This window comes from Prionailurus bengalensis, chromosome B2, assembly GCF_016509475.1.
Source record: "Prionailurus bengalensis isolate Pbe53 chromosome B2, Fcat_Pben_1.1_paternal_pri, whole genome shotgun sequence".
Lineage (NCBI taxonomy): Eukaryota > Metazoa > Chordata > Mammalia > Carnivora > Felidae > Prionailurus > Prionailurus bengalensis.
Window position 1 is genome coordinate 2394967 of NC_057349.1, and position 24821 is coordinate 2419787.

Consider the following 24821-nt stretch of genomic DNA (forward strand, 5'->3'; position numbering starts at 1 on the left):
TAGGATTGTTTGCTCTAGCTTTGAGGAAAATGCTCGTGCAATTGTGATTGGGATTGCACTGGATGTGTAGATTGCTTTAGGTAGTATTGACATTTTAACAATATTTATCCTTCCAATCCATGAGCATGGAATGTTTTTCCATTTCTTTTTATCTTCTTCAATAACTTGGTTATTGTTGATAATTCTGCCATATGAACATTGGGGTGCATGTGTCCCCCTCGAATCAGCATTTTTGTATCTTTTGGATACATACCTAGTAATGCAATGGCTGGGACATAAGGTCTATTTTTAATTTTTTTGAGGAACCTACATACTGTTTTCAAGTGGCTGCACCAGTTTGTATTCCCACCAATAGTGTAACAGGGTCGCCTTTCTCCCCATTCTTGTCAACAACTGTTGTTTTCTGAGTTGTTCACTTTAGCCATTCTGACAGGGGTGAGGTGGTATCTCATTGTGGTCTGGATTTGTATTTCCTTGATGAGATGTTGAGCATCTTTTCATGTGTCTATTAGTCATCTGATTGTCTTCTTTGGAAAGGTGTCTATTCAGGTCGTCTGCCAATTTCTTCTCTGGATTATTTGTTTCTTGGGTTTATTATTTGAGTTTGATAAGTTCTTTAGAGATTTTGTATACTATCCCTTTATCTGATATGTCATGTGAAAATATCCCTTCCAGTTTTCAGAAGCTTTTTAATTTTGTTGATTCCTTTGCTGTGCAGAAGCGTTTTTTTTTTTAAATTTTTTTTCAACGTTTATTTATTTTTGGGACAGAGAGAGACAGAGCATGAACGGGGGAGGGGCAGAGAGAGAGGGAGACACAGAATCGGAAGCAGGCTCCAGGCTCTGAGCCATCAGCCCAGAGACCGACGCGGGGCTCGAACTCACGGACCGCAAGATCGTGACCTGGCTGAAGTCGGACGCTTAACCGACTGCACCACCCAGGCGCCCCAAGAAGCGTTTTATCTTGATGAGGCCCCAATAGTTCATTTTTGCTTTTGTTTCCCTTGACTCCAGAGACGTGTCTAGTAAGAAGTTGTTCCAGCCGAGTTCAAAGGGGTTGCTGTTTGTGTTCCCCTCTAGGATTTTGATGGTCCCTGTCTTACATTTTGGTGTTTCATCCATTTTGAGTTTATTTTTTAGCATGGTGTAAGAAAGTGGTCCAGGGTCATTCTTCTGCATGTCACTGTCCAGTTTTCCCAACACCATTTGTTGAAGAGAATGTCTTTTTTCCATTGGATATTCATTCCTGCTTCGTCAAATATTAGTTGGCCATACACTTATGGGCCCATTTCTGGTTTTCTGTTTTGTTCCATTGATCTACATTTCTGTTCATTATGGCAGTACCATACTGTACTCACGACTACAACTTTGTAATATAGCTTGAGTCTATGATCATGATACCTCCAGCTTTGCTTTTCTTTCTCAGGATTGCTTTGACACATCTGAGTCTTTATGGTTCCATAGCAATTTTAGGATTGTTCTAGCTCTGTGAAAAATGCTGGTGATATATTTATAGGGGATGCATTAAATGTGTATGTTGCTTTTGGTGGTGTGGATATTTGACAATATTTGTTCTTCCAATCTATGAGCATGAAACGTTGTTCCCTTTCTTTGTGTCTTTCTTTCATTTCTTTCATAAGTGTTCTATAGTTTTCAGGGTACAGATCTTTTACCTCTTTAGTTAGGTTTATTCCTAGGTTATCTTATGGTTTTTGGTGCAATTGTAAATGGGATCCATTCCTTGATTTCTTTTTCTGCTACTTCCTTATTGGTGTGTAGAAATGCAACAGATTCTTGTATGTTGATTTTCTATGCTGTGACCTTCCTGAATTCAGGATTAGTTCCACTAGCTTTTGTTGGAGTGTTTTTCATGTTTCTACATAGAATATCATGTCATCTGCAAATAGTGAACGTTTGACTCCTCCCTTGCTGATCTGTATACCCTTTATTTCTTTTTGTTGTATGTTGCTGAGGCTAAAAGTTCCTGTCCTGTGTTAACTCGTAATGGTGGGACTGAGTATCCTTGTCTTATTGCTGTCTGTAGAAGAAAGGCTCTCAGTTTTACCCCATAAAGGATGATATTAGCTGTGGGTCTTTCATATACGGCCTTCATAATGTTGAGGTATGTCCCATCTATTCCTATGTGGTTGATGGTTTTTATTAAGAATGGATGCTGGTGCTTTCAACAATAGGTAAACTATGGAAAGAGCCTAAATGTCCATAAACTGAGGAATGGATAAAGAAGATATGGTGTATATACATAATGGAATACTACTTGGCAATGAGAAAGAATGAAATCCTGATATTTGCCACAATGTGGATGGAACTGGAGTGTATTTTCCTAAGTGAAATAAGTCAGTCAGAGAAAGATATGTTTTCACTCCTATGTGGAAGTTGAGAAGCTTAACAGAAGACCATGGGGGAAGGGAATGGGAAAATAGAGGTACAAATAGAGAGATATGGAGGCAAACTTTAAGAGACTCTTAAATACAGAGAACAAACTGAGGGTAATGGGGGGATGGTTGGGGGAGAGAGGAAAATTGGTGATGGGCATTGAGGAGGGCACTTGTGGGATAAGCAGTGGGTAAGTGATGAATCACGGAAATCTATCCCCCATATCAAGAGCACACTACACACAGTATATTAGCCAACTTGACAATAGATGATGTTAAACAGAAGATGTGAGGATATATATATATATATATATATATATATATATATATATATATGCCATGGAATATTACTCAGCCATCAAAAAGAGTAAAATCTTGCCATTTGCAATGATGTGGATAGAGCTAGAATGTATTCTGATAAGTGAAATAAGTCAATCAGAGAAAGACAAATACCATATGATATTACTCATATGTGGAATTTAAGACACAAAACAGATGAACATATGGGAAGTGTGGGAGGGAGAAGACAGGAAATAAATCACAAGACACTCTTAATGATAGGGAACAAACTGAGGGTTGGTGGAGGGAGTTGAGTGGGAGATGGGCTAGATGGGTGATGGGTACTAAGGAGGGCACTTGTGATGAGCACTGGGTGTTGTATGAAAGTGATGAATCAGTAAATTCTATTACTGAAACCAATATTGCACTGTATGTTCACTAACTAAAATTTAAATTAAAAAAATGTGGGTGAATGTAGGAAGTATAAAGCTAAGTGAAATAAAGACAGAGAAAAACATATAACATTTGATTTCACTCATATGTGGAATTTAATAAACAAAACAAAAGAACAAAATAAAAAGAGGCAAATCAAAAGAAACCCGACTCTTAAATATTAAGAATAAACTGATAGTTACCAAAGGGAAGGTGGGTGGGGGGAGGGTGAAATAGGTGAAGGGGATTGAGTACACTTACCATGAGGAACACTGAGTAATGTATAGAATTGTTGAATAGTAATCTTGTATACCTGAAAGTCATACCACACTGTATGTTAATTACTGGAATTAAAATTTACATGTAAAAGTAAATAAAATAAATATAGTTTTCCTCATCCCCCATCAAACAAAGGATGGATGCTGTATTTTGTCAAATGTGTTTTCTGCATCGGTTGACGGGATCATATGGTTCCTATCCTTCCTTTGATTAGTGTAGTATATAATGTTGATTGACATGTGAATAGTGGATGGCTATGCAAATAGTGAACCAGCCCTGCAGCCCAGGAATAAATCACACTTGATCTTGGTGAATAATTCCTTTAATTTACTGTTGAATTCAGTTTGCTGTATCTCTCTGGTTGAGATTTTTTGCATCCAGGTCATCAGGGATACTGGCCTGTTACTCTCCTTCTTAGGGGGCAGGGGGTTCTTTGTCTGCTTTTGGAATCAAGGTAATGCTGGCTTCATGGGATGAGATTGGAAGCCCTCCTTCCATTTCTGTTTTTTTGCAATAGTTTGAGAAGAATAGGTATTAACTGTTCCTTAAATGTCTGGTAGAATTCCCCTGGGAGGCCATCTGACCCAGGACTCTTGTTTGTTGGGAGATTTGTGATTACGAATTCCATTTCTTTGCTGGTTATGGTCTGTTAAAATTTTCTATGTGTTCCCATTTCTGTTTTGGTAGTTTGTGAGTTCTAGGAATTTGTCAGTATCTTCCTGAAGGCCAGTTTGTTGGCATATCATTTTTTATAGCATTCTCTTATAATTCTATTTCTACAATGTTGGTTGTGATCTCTCATCTTTAATTCATGATTTATTTATTTGGTTCCTCTGTCTTCTTTTTGATAAGTCTGGCTTGAGGTTTATCAATTTTGTTTATTCTTCCAAAGAACCAGCTCTTAGTTTCAGTGAGCTGGTCTACTGTGTTTTGTTTGTTTCTTTCGATATCATTTATTTCTGTTCTGATCTTTATTATTTCCCTTCTGCTGGCCTTAGGCTTTTTTAAATTTTAACATTTTAATTTTTAAATATATATTAATTTACATTCAAGTTAGTTATCCTATAGTGCAACAATGATTTCACGAGTCGATTCCTTAATGCCCCTTACCCATTTAGCCCATCCCCCTCCCCAAATCCTCTAGCAACCCTCTGTTTGTTCTCCATATTTAAGTGTCTCTTATGTTTTGTCCCCCTCCCTGTTTTTATATTATTTTTGCTTCCTTTCCCTTATGTTCATCTGTTTTGTATCTTGAAGTACTCATATGAGTGAAATTATATGATATTCGTGTTTCACCGACTGACTAATTTCACTTAGAATAATACCCTCTAGTTGCATCCACATAGGTGTAAATGGCAAAATTTCATTCTTTTTGATGGCTGAGTAGTACTCCATTGTGTGTGTGTGTGTTTGTGTGTGTGTGTGTGTATGTGTGTGTGTGTATATACACACACACACATACACACACACACATCTTCTTTATCCATTCTTCCATCGATGGACATTTGGACTCTTTCCATACTTTGGCTATTGTTGATAGCTCTGCTATGAACATTGGGATGCATGTGTCCCTTTGAAACAGCATACCTGTATGCCTTGGGTAAATACCTAATAGAGCAATTGCTGAGTCATAGGGTAGTTCAATTTCAATTTTTTGAAGAACCTCCATACTGTTTTCCAGAGTGGCTGCACCAGTTTGCATTCCCACCAGCAATGCAACAGAGATCCCCTTTCTCCACATCCTTGCTAACATCTGTCGTTGCCTGAGTTGTTAATGTTAACCATTCTGACAGGCGTGAGGTGATATCTCATTGTGGTTTTGATTTGTATCTCTCTGTTGATGAGTGTGGTTGAATATTTTCTAATGTGTCAATTGACCATCTGGATGTCTTCTTTGAAGAAGTGTCTGTTCATGTCTGTTGCTCATTTCTTCACTGTATTATTTGTTTTTTGGGTGTTGAGTTTGATCAGTTCTTTACAGAACTTTGGATACTAACCCTTTATCTGATATGTCGTTTCTTCCTCCATTCCCTTGGTTGCCTTTTACTTTTGCTTATTGTTTCCTTCGCTGTGCAGAAGGTTTTTATTTCGATGAGGTCCCAGTTGTTCATTTTTGTTTTTGTTTCCCTAGCCTACAGAGATGTGTTGGGTAAGAATTTGCTGTGGCCAAGGTCGAGGAGGTTTTTACTGCTTTCCCTCTAGGATTTTGATGGCTTCCTGTCTTACATTTAGGACTTTCCTCCATTTTGAGTTTATTTTTGTGTGTAGTGTAAGAAAGTGGTCCAGGTTCATTTTTCTGCATGTTGCTGTCCAGTTTTCCCAGCACCACTTGCTGAAGAGACTGTCTTTATTCCATTGGATATTCTTCCCTGCTTTGTCAAACATTAGTTGGCCATACATTTTGGGTCCATTTCTGGGTTCTTTATTCTGATCCATTGATCTGAGTGTCTATTTTTGTGCCAGTACCGTACTGTCTTGAAAATTAAAGCTTTGTAATCAGCTTGAAGTCTGGGATTGTGATGCCTCCAGCTTTGGTTTTCAAGATTGCTTTGGCTATTCGGGGTCTTTTCTGGTTCCATACAAATTTTAGAATTGTTTTTTCTAGCTCTGTGAAGAATGCTGTTGTTATTTTGATAGGTATTGCATCGAATATATAGATAGCTTTGGGTATTTTTGACATTTTAGCAATATTTTTCTTCTTATCCAGGAGTATGGAATATTTTTCAATTTTTGGTGTCTCCTTGAATTTATTTCATAATCTTTCCATAGTTTTCAGCATATGGATTTTTCACCTCTTTGGTTAGGTTTATCCTAGGTATTTTATGGTTTTTGGTGCAATTGTAAATGGGATCGATTCCTTGATTTCTCTTTCTGTCACTTCATTGATGATGTATAGGAATGCAACCGATTTCTGTGCATTGATTTTATATCCTGCAACTTTGCTGAATTCATGGGTCAGTTGTAGAAGTTTTTTGGTGGAATCTTTTGGGTTTTCCATATAAAGTATCATGTCATCTGCAAAGAGTGAAAGTTTGATCTCCGTCTGGCCAATTTGGATGCCTTTTATTTCTTTGTGTTGTCTGATTGCTGAGGCTAAGACTTCCAATACTCTGTTGAATAACAGTGGTGAGAGTGGACATCTCTGTCTTGTTCCTGCCCTTAGGGAGAAAGCTCTCAGTTTTCCCCCATTGAGGATATTAGCATTGGGTCCTTCATATATGGCTTTTATGATCTCAAGGTATGCTCCTTCTATCCCTACTTTCTTGAGGGTTTTTGTCAAGAAAGGATGCTGTATTTTGTCAAATGCTCGCTTGGCATCCATTGAGAGGATCATATGGTTTCTGTCCTTTCTTTTATTGATGTGATGAATCACACTGATTGTTTTGTGGATATTGAACTAGCCTGCATCCCAGGTATAAATCCCACTTGGTCGTGGTGAATAATTTTTTTAATGTATTGTTGGATCCACTTGGCTCCTATCTTGTTGAGGATTTTTGCGTCCATGTTCATCAGGGAAATTTGTCTATACTTGTCCTTTTTAGTGGGGTCTTTGGTTGTGGAATTAAGGTAATGCTGGCTTCATAGAAAGAGTTTGGACGTTTTCCTTCAATTTCTATTTTTTGGTACAGACTCAAGAGAATAGGTGTTAACTCTTCCTTAAATATTTGGTATAATTCTCCTGGAAAGCCATCTGGCCCTGGACTCTTGTTTTTTTGGGGAGTTTTTGATTAATAATTCAATTTCTTTACTGGTTATGTGTCTGTTCAAATTTTCTGTTTCTCCCTGTGTCAGTTTTGGTGGTTTATATGTTTGTAGGAATTTGTCCACTACTTCTAGATTGCCCATTTTATTGGCATATAATTGTTCATAATATTCTCTTATTATTGTTTTTATTTCTGTTGTGTTGGTTGTGATCTCTCCTCTTTCATTCTTGACTTTATTTGTTTGGGTCATTTCCTTTTTCTTCTTGATCAAACTGGCTATAGGTTGATCAATTTTGTTAATTCTTTCAAAGAACCAACTTCTGGTGTCATTGATCTGTTCTATGGTTTTTTTTTTCTTTTGGTTTCAATAGCATCTGTTTCTGCTCTGATCTTTATTATTTCCCATCTTCTGCTGGTTTAGGGTTTCTGTTCTTTTTCCATCTCTTTAACGTGTAAGATTGGGTTGTGTATCTGAGACCTGTCTTCCTTCTTTAGGAAGGCCTTGTTTCCTGTATACTTCCCTCTTATGTCTGCCTTTCTGTGTTCCAGAGGTTTTGAGCTGTGGTGTTACCGTTTTCATTGTCTTCCGTGTACTTGTTAATTTCCTCTTTAACTTCTTGGTTAGTCCATTCATTCTTTAGTAGGATGTTCTTTAGTCTCTAAGTGTCTAGTCTTTAGTCTCCAAATTTGTTCTTGTCTTTAGTCTCCAAATTTGTTCTTGTGGTTGATTTCAAGTTTCACAGTGTTGTGGTCTGAAAATACACATGGTATGATCTTGATCTTTTTGTACTAGTTGATGACTGATTTGTGTTTTAGTATGTGATCTATTCTGGAGAGCTTTCCATGTGCACTAGAGAAGAATATATATTCCACTGCTTTAGGATGAAATGTTCTGAATATATCTCTCTAGTCCATCTCTTCCAATGTGTCATTCAAAGCTATTGTTTTCTTGTTGATTTTCTGGTTATATGATCTGTCCATTGTTGTAAGAGGGGTGTTGAAGTCCCCTACTATTATGTTATTATTATCAATGAGTTTCTTTATGTTTGTGATTAACTGATATATATTTTTGGGTGCTATCATATTTGGAGCATAACTATTTACAATTGTTAAGTCTTCTTGGTGGATAGACCCCTTAATTATGATATATGTCCTACTTCATTTTTTGTTACAGTCTTTATTTTAATGTATACTGATGTAAGTATGGTTACTCCAGCTTTCTTTTGTTGACCATTAGCATGATAGATGGTTCTCCATCCCCTTACCTTTAATCTGAATGTGTCTTTAGGTCTAAAGTGGGTCTCTTGTAAACAGCATATAGATGGATCTTGTTTTCTTATCCATAATGTTTCCCTCTGTCTTTTGATTGAGCATTTAGTCCATTGACATTTAGAGTGAGTACTGAAAGGTATGAATTTATTGTCATTATGTTGCTTGTAGAGTTGGAGTTTATGGTGGTGTTCTCTGGTCCTTTCTAGTCTTTGTTGCTTTTGGCCTCCCACCCCCTCCATCTTTTCTCCCCTCAGAGAGTCCCCCTGAAAGTTTCTTGTAGGGCTGGTTTAGTGATCATGAATTCCTTTAATTTTTGTTTGTCTGGGAAACTTTTTATCTCTCCTTCTATTTTGAATGACAGCCTTGCTGGATAAAGAATTCTTGGCTGCATATTTTTCTGATTCAGCACACTGAATATATCCTGCCACTCATTTCTGGCCTGTCAAGTTTCTGTGGATCCGTCTTCTGCAAACATGATCTGTGTTCCCTTGCAGGTTAAGGACTTTTTTATTTCCCTTGCTGCTTTCATGATTATCTCCTTGCCTGGGTATTTTGTGAACTTGAATATGATATGCCTTGTTGATGCTCGGTTTTTGTTGCATCTAATAGGAGTCCTCTGTGCTTCCTGGATTTTGGTGACTGTGTCTTTCCTCAGGTTAGGAAAGTTTTCTGCTATGATTTGGGGAAGGGTTATCACATAACCCTTCTACCCCTTTTTTTTCTCTCTTCATTTTCTGGGACCCCTATGATTCTGATGTTCCTTTTTAATGAGTCACTGATTTTATAATTCTTAAATTGTGCTCTTTTGCCGTAGTCTTCCTGTTTTTTTCTGCTTCATTATTCTCCATAAGTTTGTCCTCTATATTGGTGATACTCTGGTCTGACTAATCCATCCTTACTGCCTTGGCATCTATTCAAGGTTGCAGCTCAGTTAGAGCATTTTTGAGTTCATCCTGACTAGCTTTTACGTCTTTTACCTATGCAGAGAGGGATTCTAATTTGTTTTCAACCCTAGCTAGTATTCTTACTATTGTGATTCTAAATCGTGGTTCAGACATCTTGCTTGTATCTGTGTTGATTAAGTTCCTGGCTGTCGTTCCTTCCTGCTCTTTCACTTGGGGTGAATTCATCTCCCCCCCCCCCCCGTCATTTTGAAGGGACAAAAGGAACTAGTAAGGTAAAGAAAAATTAAAATTGAAATTAAAAATTAAAAACAACACACACAGACACAAAAATCCAATAAATTATGCTAGATCCTATGTGTGTTTTGGTCTGGTTGTTGAAAGGAGCTTGATAGATTAGAGAAAAAGGGGAAGGAAGAAAAAGGAAAACATTTGAAAATTTGAAAAAATGAATACAATGAAATAGAATAAAATGAAATGATGGAAGTAAAATAGAATTTGAAAAATTTACAAAAATGTACAAAATATAGTAGAAAAAACTAAGTAAAATATTTTTAATAAAACTTCAAAATAAAAATAAAATTTTCTGTTTCTGTGTTCAAGAAAAAGAAATCAAAAAGAGAAAAAAAAGGAAGAAAATTGAATAGATGGACCAGCCAGTAGACTGAAATACGATTGAAATTATATCGTTTTTCCCTAGAAGTCAGACTATGAAGTAATTTATAGTCCATAAACTAAGCTGGCAGAGATATTTGTGTTCCTGAAGAGGGAGGTTGCTCAAATTGGATGGGGTTTATTGTAATGGCTCTGTTCTCCATTAGATGGTGCTGCTTAGCTGACTGGGGTGGATTCTTTTGGCACCTGTAGGTACATATGCGCACGCATGGGAGGGGTGAAAATGGCATCACCCAGCTACCCAGCCTCTGGTATCGGAACTCTGTTCTCCTGGATCAGCAATCACACACCCGTCCTTTGTCTCCAGCTTCCATCCACTCCCGGCTTCTACACTATCCGTGAACAAGCTGTCAGGCTGCCAGGTGACACCTCCCTCTTGAGTTTTATCTTGACCTGCTCAGATCCTCTCTGGGAGGGGCTTGCTGAGCAACGGTCGGGTGCCGGCCCACGCCCAAGAATGTTTGTGAGACGGCGCTGCTGCCAATGCCCAGAGACTGCCTCTGGGTGCCAGCCCACCCCAGAAAATGTTCCCGTGATTGTGTAGCAGCAGCGTTTCAGGGATTATGAAAAATCACAACACACATCTGGCATCAGGCTTCACCCTTAAGGACCTTGTTCTAATACCAGCAAATGTGGTTGTTCTCCCAGGGTCCACTGGGACCAGGTGGCTGCACAGCCTCTACTGAATGTCCTTCCAACTGGGGGACTGCTTCTCCCCATGTGGCTCAGACCCGACTCTGCTCCTGGGGATTCGCCCTTCCCACCAGAGCACCTCCAGGTATCGAGCTGTGGAGTTTCAGACTCTGTGCCCCACCGTGTTTATAGCGTCTTAATGGAATTTAAACCGTCTCCTTTCTCCTTTGTCCCTTTTTAGTTCAGTTGCTTGGCTGTTTCCACTTTCTCTCCAGCTGCTTTGGGGGGTGTTTTTCCTGTACTCTGCCCTCAACTCCGTCCTCTCTCCACACACAAAAATGGCTCCCTGCCCTTCGCAGCTTCTCTCTCCCCCAGTTCACCTCTCTGCGTTGTGTACCTGCCAAGTTCTGTGGTTCAGGTGGTGCAGATTGTTGTGTTAATCCTCAAATCAGTTTTCCAGGTGCGTGGTTGATTTAATGTTGATCTGGCTGCATTTCAGAGACGCGAGATGCCAAAAAAAACCTTGCATGCTGTTCTACCATTTGGCTCCTGGCCTTAGGTGTTATGCTGTTCTTTTCCTAGCTTCTTTAGGTACAAGGTTAGATTGTGTATTTGGGACTTTTCTTCCTCTTGAGTGAGGCCTGAGAAGAAAAGCAAAATAGCAGGGTTGTAATTCTTTCCCTCCTCAGGATGCCCAGAGTGTCAGTTCTCCACATAACTATCAGGATGGGATCCTCCCGGAATGTGAATAACTGAGAAAATCCAAGTCTAAGAATCTTTTTAGAAGGAGATAGTTTATCCCCTTAGGCAGAATATGCTGAAGGAAACTGGAAGTTACGGATCTTTGAGAAACAGCAACAAAGTACCCATCAACTTCCCTCCATTTTTCTTATTGATTATTTGTAAGTCTCCTGATGAACTCATAATCAATTTGAACTTAAATACAAAGACTAGTTTAATTTAAATAAACCATTACATTTTATTAACAACAAGATAATATTTTAAATTATTTGAGGACACCATTAAAACCAATGGTTATAAACTGTACAGTGTTTCAAAGGATTTGAGGTTTTTCTCCTCCAGCCACATTGGAAGTTTGGTAGAATTTGGTGGCCCTCGTTTATATTCACACTAAAGATTAGAATGTGCCTAATTATTAGCTATGTGATTCCATAAAATTGGTTATGAATGAAATTAAATGAAGAACTTATTTACATATTTACATTTAATATTAAGTAAGTGAATGCATTCTTTTTTTTCACTTTAGCAATAATTTATTACAGCCAGCATGAGTTACTTGGTAAATATGCCTCATATGTTTTTGTTTTTTATTTATTTAGTTTTTTTTTTTTAATTTTTTTTTCAACGTTTATTTATTTTTGGGACAGAGAGAGACAGAGCATGAACGGGGAAGGGGCAGAGAGAGAGGGAGACACAGAATCGGAAACAGGCTCCAGGCTCTGAGCCATCAGCCCAGAGCCTGACGCGGGACTCGAACTCACGGACCGCGAGATCGTGACCTGGCTGAAGTCGGACGCTTAACCGACTGCGCCACCCAGGCGCCCCTATTTATTTAGTTTTTAATGAAATTTATTGTCAAATTGGTTTCCATACAACACCCAGTGCTCATCCCAAAAGGTGCCCTCCTCAATACCCATCACCCACCCTCTCCTCCCTCCCACCCCCCATCAACCCTCAGTTGATTCTCAGTTTTTAAGAGTCTCTTATGCTTTGGCTCTCTCCGTCTCTAACTTTTTTTCTTCCCCTCCCCCATAGACTTCTGTTAAGTTTCTCAGGATCCACATAAGAGTGAAAACATATGGTATCTGTCCTTCTTTGTATGACTTATTTCACTTAGTATAACACTCTCCAGTTCCATCCACGTTGCCACAAAGGGCCATATTTCATTCTTTATCATTGCCACATAGTATTCCATTGTGTATGTAAACCACGATTTCTTTATCCATTCATCAGCTGATGAACATTTAGGCTCTTTCCATAATTTGGCTATTGTTGAGAGTGCTGCCATAAACATTGGGGTACAAGTACCCCTATGCATCAGTACTCCTGTATCCCTTGGGCAAATTCCTAGCAGTGCTACTGCTGGGTCATAGGGTAGGTCTATTTTTAATTTTGTGAGGAACCTCCACACTGTTTTCCAGAGTGGCTTCACCAGTTTGCATTCCCACCAACAGTGCAGGAGGGTTCCCATTTCTCCACATCCTCTCCAGCATCTATAGTCTCTTGATTTGTTCATTTTAGCTGCTCTGACTGGTGTAAGGTGATATGAGTGTGGTTTTGATTTGTATTTCCATGATGAGGAGCAACGTTGAGCATCTTTTCATGTGTCTGTTGGCCATCCGGATGTCTTCTTTAGAGAAGTGTCTATTCATGTTTTCTGCCCCTTTCTTCACGGGGTTATTTGTTTTTCGGGTGGGGAGTTTGGTGAGCTCTTTATAGATTTTGGATACTAGCCTTTTGTCCGATATGTCATTTGCAAATATCTTTTCCCATTCCGTTGGTTGCCTTTTATTTTGTTGATTGTTTCCTTTGCTGTGAAGCTTTTTAGGTATGTATCTTTTTGTAATGTTTATGTATTTATTTTTGAGAGAGAGTGTGTGACTGGGGGAAGGGCAGAGAGAGAGGAAGACAGAATCCCAAGCAGGCTCTGCACTGTGTGCAGAACCCAATGTGGGGCTCAAACTCACAAACTGTGAGATCATGACCTGAGCCCAAATCAAGAGTTGGACGCCTAACTGACTGAGCCACCCAGAAGCCCCTCATTATTTTATTCTTACGGTGTGTTTATGAGATGGAAACATGGTTTGTTTCTATTCCCTTTTCTGACCAGGTGTGAGTTAGGGGATATTCAGGTTGTATATAGAGAGAAAATGTTATTAGGTAAAATAAAAATAAACAGAATATACAAAACAAAAAAATGCCATTCTCTATACTAATTACCATCAAAAAAGAACATAATTGAAGTGACATCTCACAAAATACTATTTGACAGTAATAAGTGAGAGAACAGGCATCCAATGTGAGAGGTTGTTGCACATTGAGACTGTATCAAATACCATTTTAATTCACTGTATTAGGAATGATTTTGTGCTAGACTTCAAAAGTCTTAGGGGCATTAAAAATGTCCCCATTAAATGGATAAAGAAATTGTGGTTTATATACACAATGGAGTACTATGTGGCAATGAGAAATAATGAAATATGGCCCTTTGTAGCAACAGGGATGGAACTGGAGAGTGTTATGCTAAGTGAAATAAGCCATACAGAGAAAGACAGATACCATATGTTTTCACTCTTAAATGGATCCTGAGAAATTTAACAGAAACCCATGGGGGAGGGGAAGGAAAAAAACAACAACAACAAAAAAAGAGGTTAGAGTGGGAGAGAGCCAAAGCATAAGAGACTCTTAAAAACTGAGAACAAACTGGGGGTTGATGGGGGGTGGGAGGGAGGGGAGGGTGGGTGATGGGTATTGAGGAGGGCACCTTTTGGGATGAGCACTGGGTGTTGTATGGAAACCAATTTGACAATAAATTAAAAAAGTAAAATAAATAAAATGGATCAATATGAAAAATTAAAAAATAAATGGATCCATATAAAACAAAAAAAATGTCCCCATTAAACTGGTACTTTTAAGCATCTGTGGGTCAAAAGGGAAGCACTGTCATTCAACGGTGGTGTTTTCAGCGTGTCTCTGATTGAGTTTTTACTTGTTTTACTACCATAACAGCAACAGCAACAACAACAAGGAAGAAGAAGAAAAACCTGGTGTAGCTTTCACAAATATAATCCTTTAGTTACAGAGGCAATGTTGCCGAAATATTTATTTGCAGAACTAGTAGTGAGATTTTGAATGTAACTGAATTCTTTGAAGAAGTGTATTCTAGGTCATAAATCCTTATATCTGAATGCATTTTGTAGATTCTGTTGTACTATATTTTAAAACACGTAAGATGTGTGCAAATCCAGTGGTGTGGACATGAGGTACGTATTTCTAAGAACGTCTCTCCCTCTCTGCTCCTCTTTCTGATGGCTCTACCTCTTTTCCCTCATCCCCATTTCCTCTAAATTGTACGTCTTCTAGTTTGATTTCAGGAATAGAATTTCATGATTCATCACCTACTTATAACTTATAACCCAGTGCTCATCCCATGTCCCCTCCTTTATGCCCATCACCCGTCTAGCCATCCCCTGCCCACCTCCCATTCCGGCAACCCTCAGGTTGCTCTCTGTATTTTAAGTCACTTATGGTTTGCCTCCCTCTCTGTTTTTATCTTAGTTTTCCTTCCTATATTCATCCGTTGTGTTCCTTAAATTCCACATGAGTGAAATCATAGTATTTTTCTTTGACCAACTTATTGTGCTTAGCATAATGCCCTCTATTTCTATCCGTGTTCTTGCATATGGCAAGATTTCATTCTTGTTGATCTCCGAGTAATATTCCATTGTATCTATATATCCCACATCTCCTTTATCCATTCATCAGTTGGTGGACATTTGGGCTCTCTCTACACCCTGGCTATTGTCGATAGTGCTGCTATACACATTGGGGTGCATGTGCCCCTTGGAATCAGCACTTTTGGAGAGCATTTGGATAAATGCCCTCATAAGGTAATTCTATTTTTAATTTTTTGAGGAATCTCCAATTGTTTTCCAGAGTGGCTGCAAACAGTTTGCATTTCCTCCAGCGGTGCAAAAGAGTTCCTCTTCCTCCACATCGTCACCAACATCTGTTGCTGCCTGAGTTGTGAATTTTAGCCATTCTCACGGTCGTGAGATGTATCTCATTGTGGATTGGATTTGTACTTCCCTGATGATGTGTGATGTTGAGCATCTTTTCATGTGTCTCTGAGCCATATGGATGTCTTCCTTGGAAAAGCTTCTGTTCCTGTCTTCTGCCCGTTTCTTCACTGGATCATTTGATTTTGGAGTGTTGAGTTTCCTACGTTCTTTATAGATTTTGGATACTAACTCTTTATCTGATCTGTCATTTGCAAATATCTTCTCCCATTCCATCTGTTGCCTTTTAGTTTTGCTGATTGTTTCCTTTGCTGTGCAGGACCTTTTTGTCTTGATGAGGTCCCAATAGTTCATTTTTCTTTGGTTTCCCTTGCCTCTGGAGACATGTCCAGAAAGAAGTTGCTGTGGCCAAGATCAGAGAGGTTTTGCCTGCGTTCTCCTTGAGGATTTTGATGGCTTCCTGTCTTCAGTGTAGGTCTTTCATCCATTTAGAGTTCATTTTTGTGTGTGGTGTAAGAAAGTGGTCCAGTTCCATTTTTCTGCATGTCGCTGTGTAGTTTTCCCAACACCATTTGCTGAAGAGACTGTCTTTATTCCATTGCATCTTCTTTCCCGCTTTGTCAAAGATTAGGTGGCCATAACTAATGGTTTGTGGGTCCCTTTCTGGGTTCTCTATTCTGTTCCGTGGATATATGTGTTTGTATTTATGCCAGTGCCATACAGTCTTGTTGAATACAGTTTGGTAATACAGCTCAAGGTCCAGAATTGTGATGCTTCCACTTTTGTTTTTTTTTTTTTTTTTCAACATGACTCTGGCAATTCAGGGTGTTTGTGGTTCTATACAAATTTTAGAATTGTTTGTTCTAGTTCTGTCAGGAATACTGGTGTTATTTGAGAGGGATTGCATTAAATGCGTAGGTTTCTTTGGGTAGTATCGACATTTTAGTGATATTTGTTCTTCCTACCCAGGAGCCTAGAATGTTTTTCCATTTCTTTGTGTCTTCTTCAATTTTGTTCATAAGCTTTCTACAGTTTTCAGCATATAGAACTTTCACCTCTTTGGCTAGGTTTATTCCTAGGTATTTTAAGGGGTTTGGTGCAATTGTAAATAACATTTACTTCTTTATTTCTCTTTCTGCTCCTTCATTATTGGTGTATAGAAATGCGACCGATTTCTGTACATTGATTTTATATCCTGTTACTTTGCTGAACTCATGTATCAGTTCTAGCCATTTTTTGGTGGACTCTGTTGGGTTTTCCATGTAGACTATCATGTCATCTGCGATGAGTAAACTCTTGACTTCCTCCTTGCCTATTTGAATGCCCTTTATTTCTTTTTGTTGTCTGATTGCTGAGGCTGGGACTTCCAACACTGCTGAATAAGAGTGGAGAGAGTGGACATCCCCACTGTGTTCCTGACCTTAGGGGAAAAGCCCTCAGTTTCTCCCCATTGGGGATCATAGTAACTGTGGGTTTTTTGCATATGGCCTCTATGATCTTGAGGTCTATTCCTTCTATCCTTACTTTCTTTTTCTGCATGTATTGTGAGTATCATAGGGTTCTTATCCTTCTTGTATTAATGTGATGTATCACATTGATTTATTTGTGGACAGTGAACCAGCCCTGCATCCCAGGTATAAATCCCACGTGATAGTGGTGCAGAATTCTTTTAATGTATTGTTGGATCCAGTTTGCTGGTATCTTTTTGAGAACTTTTGCTTCCATGTTCATTAGGGAATTTGGTCTGTAATTCTCCTTTTTAGTGGGGCCTTTATCTGGTTTTGGAATCAAGGTACTGCTCACCTCATAGAATGAGTTTGGAAGTTTTCCTTCCATTTCTATTTTTTGGGGCAGCTTCAAAAAAGTAGGTGTTAACTCTTCCTTAAATGTTTGCTAGAATTCCCTAGGAAAGCCATCCCACCCTAGACTTGTTTGGGAAGATTTTTGATTACTGATTCAATTGTTTTACAGATTATGGGTGTGTTCACATTTTCTATTTCCTCCTGGTTCAGTTTTGGTAGTTGATAAGGTTCCTAGGAATTTGTCCATTTCTTCCAGATTGCCCATTTTATTGGGGTATAATTGCTCATCATATTCTCTTATTATTGTTTGTATTTATGCTGTGTTGGTTGTGACCTCTCCTCTTTCATTCATGATTTAGTTGAGTCCTTTCCTTTTTTTTTTCCCTCAGTCTGTCTGGGGCTTATTGATTTCATTAATTCTGTCACATAACGAGGTCCTCATCTCATTGATCTGTTCTACTGGTTTTCTTATTTTGATATCATTGATTTCTGCCCTCATCTTTATTATTTCCTGTCTTCTGGTGGTTTGAGGCTTTATTTTCTGTTCTTCTTCCAACTCACTTAGGTGTAAGATTAGGTTGTGTATTTGAGGTCTTTCTTCCTTCTTTAGGAAGGCCTAGATTGCTATATACTCCCTCTTATGACCACCCTTGCTACATCCCAGAGGATTGGACAGTCTTGTTTTCACTTTCATTGTGTTCCATATACTTTTTAATTTCCTCCTTAAATTCTTGGTTACCCCTTTCATTCTTTAGTAGGATGTTCTTTAATCCCCAAGTATGCTTGGTCTTTGCAAATGAGTCTTTGTAAGCAGCATATGATGGGACTTGTTTTCTTATCCATTCTGATACCCTAAGTCTTTTCATTGGAGAATTCACTCCATTTACATTTAGTGAGATGTATGTACATTTTACAGTACTAGTAAGCATAGACTGAAAGACTGTATTTCCTATGACTGATAAAAACACAGGTCCATTATTTGATTTTTTTATCTTAAAAACTAATGATTTACTTTTTGTGACAATGTGGAACTAAATTGATAAAACTATGGAAATTTCATGGGTACATCATTTATTCAAAGAGTTTTGATAAAATGTCATGGCCATGTCTTTTTATATGATCAATATACCCCCACCAACAGTTTTTTTTTTTTAGATATTGTATAAATTGCTAAATGCTTTGTCTTGACAGGAAACACGTGGTAAGAAAGGATGGACCCGAAAAATGGAAGTTCTTTCACGGGCTTTTTCCTGCTAGGTTTCTCTGACCGGCCTCAGCTGGAGCGAGTCCTCTTTGTGGTTCTTCTCATCTTCTATCTGCTCACCCTGCTGGGAAACACAACCATCATTGTGTTGTCCCTCCTGGACCCACACCTGCAGACTCCCATGTACTTTTTCCTGTCCAACCTAAGCTTTCTGGACCTGTGTTACATGACCACCACTGTTCCTCAGCTGCTGGTACATCTCAGGGGAGCAGACAAGTCTATCTCCTTCGCTGGCTGTGTAGCTCAACTGTTTGTCTATCTAGGGTTGGGAGGCACAGAATGTATTCTGTTAGGGGTGATGGCATTTGACCGCTACGCAGCCGTCTGCAGGCCCCTGCACTACACAGTGATCATGCACGCCTGCCTCTGTGCCCTGATGGCTTCTGCATCATGGTTCACTGTTTTTGTCAACTCCTCATTGCAGATGGTGCTCCCCTTCCTTGTACCACTATGTGGGATAAATAAAATAGAGCACTTCTTTTGTGAGATCCCCCCACTGCTCAAGCTTGCCTGTGTTGACACCACTGTGAATGAGTCTGAGCTCTTCTCTGTCAGTGTGATCATTGTCCTCATATCTATGGCATTAATCACATTCTCCTATGGTCAGATTGTCAGGGCAATGTTAAGAATAAAGTCAGTTTTGGGGCAGAGGAAAGCTTTTGGGACATGTGGGTCCCACCTCACAGTGGTCTCCCTGTTCTATGGCACAGGCATCTACATTTACCTTCAGCCCAGCAACAACTACTCCCAGGATCAGGGCAAGTTCATTTCTCTCTTCTACACCATCGTCACCCCTATGGTCAACCCCTTTATATATACCCTGCGGAACAAGGATGTGACAGGAGCAATGAGGAAGATGTGTGTAGGGGCTATGACTCCAGATGACTGAGGGGAAGACCCTTTCATGGAAGACTTTGAATGCCAGAGTCTTTATGATTTCTGTGTCCTCAACATTTCCCCTGACAACTCTCAAGGGAACTTTCTTAATTTCTTCTTTTATGCAAGTGAGTGTTCAAACTCTAAGTTCATGGACGCAGTGCAGCCTTCAGAGATGCTGAGTTTGTGTACCTAGACCATCTGCAGCATATTAATATTGTAAAAAGTTCCACATGATTTTCTTAGTTCACCCCCATTTGGGAACACTTCCGTTTCTAATTGCAAGACAGTGACACACACACCATGAAAGCATACTAATATAAGAATAAAAACCACCAGAACATGGTATTCAATATTTATATTGCAGCAGATTCTAGGAATTGCTGGAGGCTATTGCTTCTTCTCGCAGTCAGATCACTGCTCTATTACAACATCTGTGGCCTGACTGGATCACATCTTTTTCCCCGAAGTAGGAGGACAACTGTGGGAAAAACAAATTTTAGCTGAGAGAAAACATGCCAACATCTATCCTGATAGAGCTATTCAGATATCAAGCCATGGTGTAATGTTGCCATTGTGATACTGTTTTCGTTTTGAAACACAATTCTTTGTTTTTCAAAAAAATTTTATCTTTAGAGTTGCTTTTTTTTTTTTTTTTTTTTTTTTTTTTTTTTTTTAAATTTTTTTTTCAACGTTTATTTATTTTTGGGACAGAGAGAGAGACAGAGCATGAACGGGGGATGGACAGAGAGAGAGGGAGACACAGAATCGGAAACAGGCTCCAGGCTCTGAGCCATCAGCCCAGAGCCTGACGCGGGGCTCGAACTCACGGACTGCGAGATCGTGACCTGGCTGAAGTCGGACGCTTAACCGACTGCGCCACCCAGGCGCCCCTAGAGTTGCTTTTTATTATTTTAGTTTTCAATTAAATTTTTATTGTTAAAATTATTAATGGAATAATATTATTTATTTTTATTGTTTTATTAATTTTTTATTGTTTTATTTATTAATTATTGTTAAAATTATTAATGGAATGCCATTAGAGTTAACCTACAGTGTTATATTCCTTTCTGGTGTACAATATAGTGATTCCACATTTCCATCATCACATGTACTCTCTTTAATCTCCATCACCTATTTAAACCCATCCCCCCAGGCCCTTCTCTGTGGCACCAGTGACCCCAAAGATGGGAAGGGAGATTCTCAGTTACATTCGTCCCTACCTTTGTAGCCCTGTCCTGGCCTTAGGGCTGTCACACGTTAGCATAACGGCAGGGTGTGCGGTGTAGGGTGACTGCACTCTGAACACGCCCTCTGCATCCTGCTAAACTTACTCCTGGATCAGTCATCAGAGTGCAGTCACCCTCGTAAGACCCTCCTGTACCTCCTAGTCTGCACATTTCGCAGCTACTGTTTGCCAGAGTCCTGCTCTGACCAGGCTCACGGAGGAGGCAGGAGCAGGTCACAGACCCCTGGCAACTCCCCACTTTGCAGGTGACTGCTTTTTGGATGCTTGTTTTGTGGCACAGGTGAGCTTTCTTTCACTTTGTGGTGTTGTGGCATGTTTGAGATCTGATGGTGCAGACTGGGAACCACTTTGCGTGGATACGTGGTTCACCGGGAAGGGGGGCTGGGTGTAAATGCAGAAAAGAGAGGGTAAATGACTGGAGATCAGAGGATCAGGGGAAGGGGTCCCTGAGGTGACCTTAGGGACAGGACACTGGTTTTGGTTAGGAGACATTTCCTTTCTTCCCCAAGGTTCTAACAGCTGTTTTGGAATTAAAGTGACATGAGGAAGTAAAAGGAGAAAAACACCCAGAATTTTAGTACCTGATGGAATCTTGAACCACTCAAGAGCTCCATGGAACAGAGTCACCCCATTTTGATGTCATTATACATACACACAAGGTAAACATTTAGAAATGCCATCTTTCAGTGTCTGCATTGAAATTTGGATCACAAATGAGAGGGCTGCGTTTGTAGATGGGATAATGAAAGAACATGTTCATTTATCAACTTTGTAGGGAGATTTTTGTATTAAATAGCTATAAAATATGACCTTAGGAGAGGAAGTTTAAGTGTGATAAAAGAAATGAATGATATCTCTTGTGGTTATTTATTTTTTCTTAGATAAACTAAGATATGACAGATGCAGAACACTCAGCAAACTTAAGAAGTACAAATGTGAATATATATATATATATATATATATATATATATATATATATAACGAAATTATTGCCACCATTGTGTTAGCTAACACCTCTATCACATTACGTTATTACCTGCCATAGATTCTAAGTCTAAAGTTCTCTTTTGGCTAGCAAAAGAGAGGATGCAGGATTAAAGGGAGAGATGACTAATGTCTGGGGAAAAGGACAAAGCCCTGAATAAGGGTACTTGCCCCATATCTGCTCAGATCAGAAGGCTTACAAATGTGATGGGCATGTACAAAGAGACAAAGAAACTGTGAACACTAACTTGAGGATGTGAGGGGGAAAAGGGGGTCTTGAAGATATACGGTGTTTGGGGTTTGGGTCAATATAAAACAAAATCCAGGCACCAGGCAGATAGATAGATGGTTGTTAAAAGCAGACAGGAGGCGCCGTGCCTGTTTATCTTTGCCAGCCTAGGGGATGAGACAAATAGGGAGAATAACCTCAGGGTTGACAAGACACCTTTTCTTTTGTTAACCATCTCCATTCCAGGCAGCGCAGTGGTCCATAGTCCAATTCACCAATTTACCTAACCTGGCCCTATTTTCCTATGAAAGCAGCTTTCTGCTGTAGTACTAAACTTGGGGTGCTTTCACCCTGAATATCTAATCTTGTTATTCCTGTGTATTGTGCACCTTTGTTCCGATTCTATTTCAGGCCATTGCTTCTCTCTCTCTACTTTTGGGGGTTCGGCACTCTATTTGGGAGTGCCTTTGTACCTCCCTATTCTTGGCACCTTTGTGCCTCCCTAGTCTTAGAGTGCCAATCTGTTTTCCCCAAACTCAGGTGTGAGCATTTTATGACTTTGTGTTTCTTTATGCCTTGTTAACCCATCGGTGTAGCCCTGGGGGATTCCTAATTTTATCCCCCACAATTACCATTTGTTCTTCATGGTGAGAACGTTTGAGATATACTCTTCTAGCCACTTTCAAGTTGATAATACAATAATATTAATCATAATCACCATGCTGGACATTAGATGCTCAGGACTTATTCATCTTAGGACTGGTGTTCGTACCTTTTGTCCAACATCTCCCACTTAACATACCCCTTAGTCTCTGGTAACCACCATTCTACTGCCTGTATATACAAGCTATGCTTTCCTGGTTTCCACAAATATGTGAGATCACACAGTCCTTGTCTTTCTCTTCTGACTGGTTTCACTTAGGATAATGCCCTCAAGACCCATCCATTTTGTTGCAAAAGGCAGGATTTCCTTCTTTCTCATGGCTGAATAATAATCCTTTAGATATATATGCCACATCTTCTTTGTTTAATTTATTATTTAAGTTCATGTTAGTTAACTTATAGTGTAGTATTGATTTCAGGAGTAGAACCCACTTACATATGATACATCACTTACGTATGATACCCAGTGCTCATCCTGACAAGTGCCGTATTATGCCCATCACCCATTGAGCCCATCTCTCCACGCACCTCCCCTCCAGTAACTCTCAGTTTTAACTCTGTATTTAAGAGTCTCTTATGATTTGTCTCCTTCTCTGTTTTTATCTTATTTTTCCTTCCCTTCCCCTGTGTTCATCTGTTGTGTTTCTTCAATTCCACATATGAGTATAATCATGTATTTGTCTTTCTCTGCATGACTTATTTTTAGCATGATACGCTCTAGTTCTATCCACATTTGTTGTTGCAAATGGAAAGATTTCATTCTTTTCTATCTCGAGTAGTATTCCCTTGTAACAATATACAACATCTTCTTTATCAATTCATCTGTCGGTGGGCATTTGGGCTCTTTTTATAATTTGGCTATTGTGCATAATGCTGCTATAAACATTGGGGTGCACGTGCCCCTTCAAATCAGCATTTTTGTATCTTTTGCATATATACCCAGTAGTGCAATTGCTGGGTCATAGTGTAGTACTATTTTTAATTTTTTGAGGAACATACATATTGTTTTCCAGAGTGGTTGTGCCAGTTTGTATTTCTACCAACAGTGCAAGAGGGTTCCCTTTCTCCCTGTCCTCAACAACATCTATTATTTTCTGAGTTGTTCATTTTAGTCATTCTGACAGGTGTGAGGTGGTATCTCATTGTGGTTTGGATTTGTATTTCCTTGATGTGATGTTGAGCATCTTTTCATGTGTCTGTTAGTCATCTGGATGTCTTCTTTGGCGAAGTGTCCATTCATGTCTTCTGCCAACTTCTTCCCTGGTTTATTTGTTTTTTTTGGGGGGGGGTTATTATTTGAGTTTCATAAGTTCTTTAGAGATTTTAGATACTATCCCTTTATTTGATATGTTTTGCAAGTATCTCTCCCATTTGTTGGATGCCTTTTAATTTTGTTGATTGTTTCCTTCACTCTCCAGAAGCTTTTTACCCTGATGAGGTCCCAATAGTTTGTTTTTGCCTTTGTTTCCCTTGACTCTGAGGCATGTCTAGTAAGAAGTTGCTGAGGTCAAGATCAAAGAGGTTTTTGACTGCTTTCTCCCAGAGGATTTTGATGGCTTCCTGTCTTACATTTAGGTCTTTCATCCATTTTGAGTTTATTTTTGTGTATGGTGTAAGGAAGTGATCCAGGTTCATCCTTCTGCATGTCACTGTCCAGTTTGCCCAGCACCATTTGCTGAAGAGACTGCTTTTTTCCCATTGGATATTCTTTCTTGCATTGTCAAAGATTAGTTGGCCATACTCTTGTGGGTCCACTTCTGGGTTTTCTATTCTGTTACATTGATCTACATGTCTGTTTATTATGCCAGTACCATACTGCCTTGGTGACTACAGCTTTGTAATAGAGTTTGATTCTGGAATCATGATACCTCCAGCTTTGCTTTTCTTTCTCAGGATTGCTTTGGCACATTTGAGTCTTTATTGTTCCATAGAAATTTTAGGATTGTTGGTCTAGCTCTGTGAAAAATGTTGGTGATATTTTGGTCTAGCTCTGTGAAAAATGTTGGTGATATTTTGGTAGGGTTGCATTAAATGTTAGGTTGCTTTGGGTGGTATAGATATTTAGCAATATTTGTTCTTCTAATCCATGAGCTTGGAACGTTGATCGCTTTCTTTGTGTCCTCTTTAGTTTCTTTCATAAGTGTTCTATAGTTTTCAAGGTACAGATCTTTTACCTCTTAAGTTAATTTCTAGGTGAAATTATGGTTTTTTTGTGCAATTGTAAATAGGATCCATTCCTTGATTTATTTTTCTGCTGCTTCATTATTGGTGTATGAAAATGCAACAGATGTTTGTATGTTCATTTTATACCCTGTGACTTTGCTGAATTCATGTATTAGTTCCAGTGGGTTTTTGGTAGAGTCTTTCAGGTTTTGACATAGAGCATCATGTCATCTGCAAATAGTGAAAGTTTGACTCCTTCCTTG

General features: G+C 39.1%; 1 protein-coding gene across 1 annotated transcript; it reads left to right on the forward strand.

The window, feature by feature from the left end:
- The first annotated feature begins 18341 nt into the window (after positions 1 to 18341).
- LOC122490247 (putative olfactory receptor 2B8) lies at positions 18342 to 19283 on the forward strand. Its single transcript, XM_043592845.1, has one exon. The coding sequence runs from the start codon at positions 18342 to 18344 to the stop codon at positions 19281 to 19283; it is 942 nt and encodes a 313-aa protein (XP_043448780.1).
- Positions 19284 to 24821: the final 5538 nt, after the last annotated feature.

Excerpts from the sequence above, each read along its gene's own strand:
- LOC122490247 (XM_043592845.1), top strand. The coding sequence starts at position 18,342 with ATGGACCCGAAAAATGGAAGTTCTTTCACGGGCTTTTTCCTGCTAGGT.